This window comes from Octopus sinensis, linkage group LG27 (assembly GCF_006345805.1).
Source record: "Octopus sinensis linkage group LG27, ASM634580v1, whole genome shotgun sequence".
In the NCBI taxonomy this organism is placed as follows: Eukaryota; Metazoa; Mollusca; class Cephalopoda; order Octopoda; family Octopodidae; genus Octopus; species Octopus sinensis.
In genome coordinates, this window is record NC_043023.1 from 20,449,510 (window position 1) to 20,454,509 (window position 5,000).

Genomic DNA, 5,000 nt, shown 5'->3' on the forward strand with positions numbered 1-5,000 from the left:
CTATCAAACATAATGCACGTAAGGAAGATGGTGTTGTAGGAGTTCTGTGTGTAGTTTTAATACTGAGATTGAAAGGCATGGGTGAATCATGCCTACCTAATCATCATCATCATCATTGTTTAACGTCCGCTTTCCATGTTGGCATGGGTCGGACGATTTTGACTGAGGGCTGGGGAACCAGATGGCTGCACCAGGATCCAATCTTGATCTGGCAGAGTTTCTACAGCTGGACGCCCTTCCTAACGCCAACCACTCCGAGAGTGTAGTGGGTACTTTTTAGGTGCCACTGGCAAGGGGGCCAGTCAGGTGGTACTGGCAACGACCACGCTCGAATGGTGCCTTTTACGTGCCACCGGCACAGAAGCCAGTTACCTGCTCTAAAAAGAAATAAAATATTTTGCATTTTATGCATAGTAATCAAAGTAACCTTCATAATTTTATTGAATTAGGGGCATATTTTGCCATACAAGGAAAATGTTACTATCAATCTATTTTATTCAGGGTAGGCAATACCTACTTTGCCTACCCAGGCAGCATGTCCCTGTTTAACCCTTTAGTGTTCAGATTATTCTATCAAACATAATGCTTATTGATTCCCATTGATTTGAATTAATCATGCATTATGTCATATCTTCAAGATCTTGATGGTGTAATTACTTAATGTAGAATAACATTGTAGGGTAGGTGTGAGAGCCTGGATCTGGTTAGTTTGAACATAAAACAGGTAGAATACTTTCGGCCGGATATGGCCGGTTTAAATACTAAAGGGTTAAACCGGCTGTATCCGGCCCAAATATTCTACACATTTTATGCTCAAACTGGCCAGAACATGCACCTCACACCTACCCTGCAATGTCACTCCAAAAATAAGCAATTACATCTTTCCTATCTTGAAGGTACAAAATAATCTCTCTCTATATAAAAGGCAGTTTGTCTGTGAGGTTGTACCCTCACCCTGACCACGGCTTTCAACCGATTCTGATGAAACTTGACACACACACAGCCCAATGTCATAATTCAAAACTAACGCAGCGAAAATTTTGAAAAGTTCCCCCAGTTCTGAAAAAAATCGATAAATTCGACATGAGGTGGAGAATCTAAGCTTTTTATATGCAACACATTTTCTGTCTAGGGGACGCAACTCGACCTTTTTATCGCCCAAAGGGACAGCTAGGAACATCGTATACACAGAAGTATTCGAGTGAAGAGAAGACATTGCAACCTACACATGCGCCTTCGTTCCCTAGAGGGAAAGAACTAGATTGGGATTAGTCGTTGCCTTCTAGGGGCTCTTACATACCCGGGCAACGCCGGGCTATGCTGCTAGTTCTATATATAAGTGTCGTACCCTAAGTTATAGTATGCTGATGCCTTGGGTGATTAGTTGGCTTACTAATTGGTTAACGAAGGGGTTAATTGCTTGATTAGTTTAATTAGTTGATCAGTTGTTAATTAGACTGCATTACATGATTGATTTAATAAAATCAGTTTGATGACTGATCGATCGGTCATCAATAACATAACTGATTGGTATTTTTGAAAACAATTTTTTTTTTTGTTAGTTTTTTGCCTCTGATGATGATTTTTGTTTGTTTATATTTTTTTGTTTTGTTTGTTTTTTTTTTGTTTTTGTTTTTTGCTTGTCCCTGGAGAATGGCATGGCTGGACTTGGAACTGACCAAGATTGGGTGGAGTTTTTTTTTTGTTTTTTTTTTGGCTATCTTGTGAATTTTCTGGTGGTCAGTCTGGGTGGGTCGGTTGCATGATTGGGTTGGCTTTTTTGCTACATAACACTACTGCACACACACACACACACACACACACACACACTCAAACAAACCCTTGTGTGTACATGGATACACTCAACATGATTGTGTGTGTGTGTGTATATCATTTAATGAATCAGAAGTACATGAACTACTTCAAGTTTTATGTTTGCAAAGTGCTGTGTTCAGATAAGCTTGTGTAGCATTTTGTGCACAATGCCTCTCTCTCTCTCTCATACACATACACACACATATATGTATTATTATTATCATTAACATCAAAAATCAATGGAAATTGTAGTTGACCAAAAAAATACTAATACCCAGTTTTGTGCCTTTAATAAGACTGAGAACTTGATATATTGTTTTGTTGAGCCCTAATTTTATGCAAATCTCACAGGTGCCGCCGATATACGAGGTTCCCAGTCTTATCGTTAAAGGCACGAGACTGTGTATTAGTATTTTTGGTTGATAACCGATAAGGAATTACGGTCCTTCTGTGTCCATCCTACATGTACCGTTTGTAGTATTGAATGCATCTTTCATTATATATATATATGTGTGTGTATGGATTTGAGTAATCTGGTGTTACTCATAAAAAAGCTCCCTAATGTATCCTTCTACAAAACAGGTAAAATATTTAGTACGATACAAAAGCAAACGAAAAGGAAAGTATAAAACCGTAAATGATAAAGAAATATTTCGACTTTCTTTTAGCTTCAATTCTGTATTATTTTTTTAAGATTTTTGAGATTTTGCATTAATGCAGTTGTGTGAGTAATTTGTTTATTATCAAATATAATAATATAAATTATTCACATGTTTTTAAGCTATGAAACAATTTGTTATGATATTTGAATTTTCTTATTGTTAGATAAAATTTCATCAAACTCTTTCGGTTATTTATGACCTTGTATATATAAACTAGCAGTATTGCCTGGCGTTGCTCGGGTTTGTTTCGACCCTTTAGAATTGGAATTTTTGAAAAGTAAAAATTTTGCATTATGTAGCTTGTTATTCTCTTTAAGTGAACATTTTTCTGGTTAAAATACACCGAAAAATGGTGACACAGCAGTCAAAAAATCATAAAAAATAGGGATTTTCATAGAAAAAAAAGCACCTTTTTGATGTAAATAATTTTTGGTGTTAACATGGTCCAATTTAAATTTTTTCTTCTATGGAAGGAAGAGCAAGCCTTCTTCTATCATACTCTCAATTTCGGTCAACTTGTGCTGCAGGGTCTCGGAGGAGATAGTGTTAGTTTGAAGGCTACCAAACCTGCCATACACAGACAACTTCAGCTTTATATATATAAAGATAATTTTTGGTGTTAACATGGTCCAATTTGAATTTTATCTTCCACGGAAGGAAGAGCAAGCCTTCTTCTATCATACTCTCAATTTTGGTCAACTTGTGCTGCAGGGTCTCGGAGGAGATAGTGTTAGTTTGAAGGCTACCAAACCTGCCATACACAGACAACTTCAGCTTTATATATATAAAGATAATTTTTGGTGTTAACATGGTCCAATTTGAATTTTATCTTCCACGGAAGGAAGAGCAAGCCTTCTTCTATCATACTCTCAATTTTGGTCAACTTGTGCTGCAGGGTCTCGAGGAGATAGTGTTAGTTTGAAGGCTACCAAACCTGCCATACACAGACAACTTCAGCTTTATATATAGAGAGATATATCCAACCCTACCTATTTCCTGCTCCAGAATGGACATATGCATGTTGGCATTTTTGATTATTGCCTGTTGCAGCTGCCTGCCATTTATGCTCTGTGCATTGTTGTTGTTATTATTGTTATTATTATTATTATTATTATCAAGGCAGCAAGCTGGCGCAATCATTAGCACATCGGACGAAATATTTAGCGGTATTTCATGTCACCTAATTCTGAGTTCAAATTCCACCGAGATCAACTTTGCCTTTCATCCTTTTGGAGTCGATAAATTAAGTACCAGTTGTGTACTGGGGTTGATATAATCAACTCATCCCCTCCCCCTGCCCCAAAACTGCCCTTTTGGAAAAATTTGAAACCATTATTGTTGTTATTATTCTGAGTTCAAATCCCATCAAAGTCAACATTGCCGTTTGTCCTTTTAAGGATCAGTAAAACAAGTACCAGTTGTATACTGGGGGGTCAACATAATTATTTTATCTTTCCCCTGAATATGCTGGCCTTGTGCCAAAATTGGAAATCATCATTATTATTATAAGAGGCAGTGAGCTGAGAAAATCATTAGCATAAGTGGTGAGTAGCTTGCAAACCAACCACATGGTTCCGAGTTCAGTCCCACTGCGTGGCACCTTGGGCAAGTGTCTTCTACTATAGCCCCGGGCCGACCAAAGCCTTGTGAGTGGATTTGGTAGACGGAAACTGAAAGAAACCCGTCGTATATATGTATATATATATATATATATATGTGTGTGTGTGTGTCTGTGTTTGTCCCCCTAGCATTGCTTGACAACCGATGCTGGTGTGTTTATGTCCCCGTCACTTAGTGGTTCGGCAAAAGAGACCGATAGAATAAGTACTGGGCTTACAAAGAATAAGTCCCGGGGTCGATTTGCTCGACTAAAGGCGGTGCTCCAGCATGGCTGCATTCAAATGACTGAAACAAATAAAAGAGTAAGAGTAATATACATGCATACAATTTACTTGACTTACTATCTTTACTGAAATTGCTGGCCTTGTGCCAAAATTTGAAATCATTATTAATATGAGTTCAAATTCTGCCTGGGTTGAATTTGTCCCCGAGATTGTTGCCATGTGCTTACACTAGAGAAAGTTGTTGTTGCTATTGTTATATTCATTGGAATTATATATATATATATTTTTTTTTTCTCCTTCCAGGCCTCGGTTGGCACCGCGAACACCCCCTGTTGTGACGATCCCGTAACTCTACAACACCAGCACTACCACCAACAACAACAACAACAACAACAGCAGCAAGTCATATCATCCAAAAACAACAACGGTCCCACCACGACCACCACTAGCGCCACCTCATCTTGTGCGAAGGCTGCAGGCGGCCGCAAATACCGCACTCTTCCCCCACACCACCACACGGCCAGTGGGGGCGCCGGGAGTGGCATTGTCATCTTCAGCAAGTCCCACACTCAGACTCTCCATCATCATCATCAACAGCAGCAGCAGCAGCAACAGAAGAAGAGACAGCAGCAGGCGAAGCGTGGCGTTGTGGTTGTAGAGTCGGTCAACCGTAGCAGTA

The 5,000-nt window shown here is 38.9% G+C and overlaps 1 protein-coding gene across 3 annotated transcripts in view; it reads left to right on the plus strand.

The window, feature by feature from the left end:
- The window catches only part of LOC115225304 (IQ motif and SEC7 domain-containing protein 2), a 118,947-nt gene that overhangs the window by 113,735 nt on the left and 212 nt on the right, over positions 1-5,000 (plus strand). For 2 of the 3 annotated variants that reach the window (XM_029796246.2, XM_029796247.2), the window contains one exon: positions 4,625-5,000. This exon is cut by the window's right edge. In XM_029796246.2, the coding sequence (XP_029652106.1) occupies positions 4,625-5,000 (376 nt within the window). The remainder of the gene's footprint in view (positions 1-4,624) is intronic. The other variant, XM_036514368.1, reaches the window with a different exon arrangement.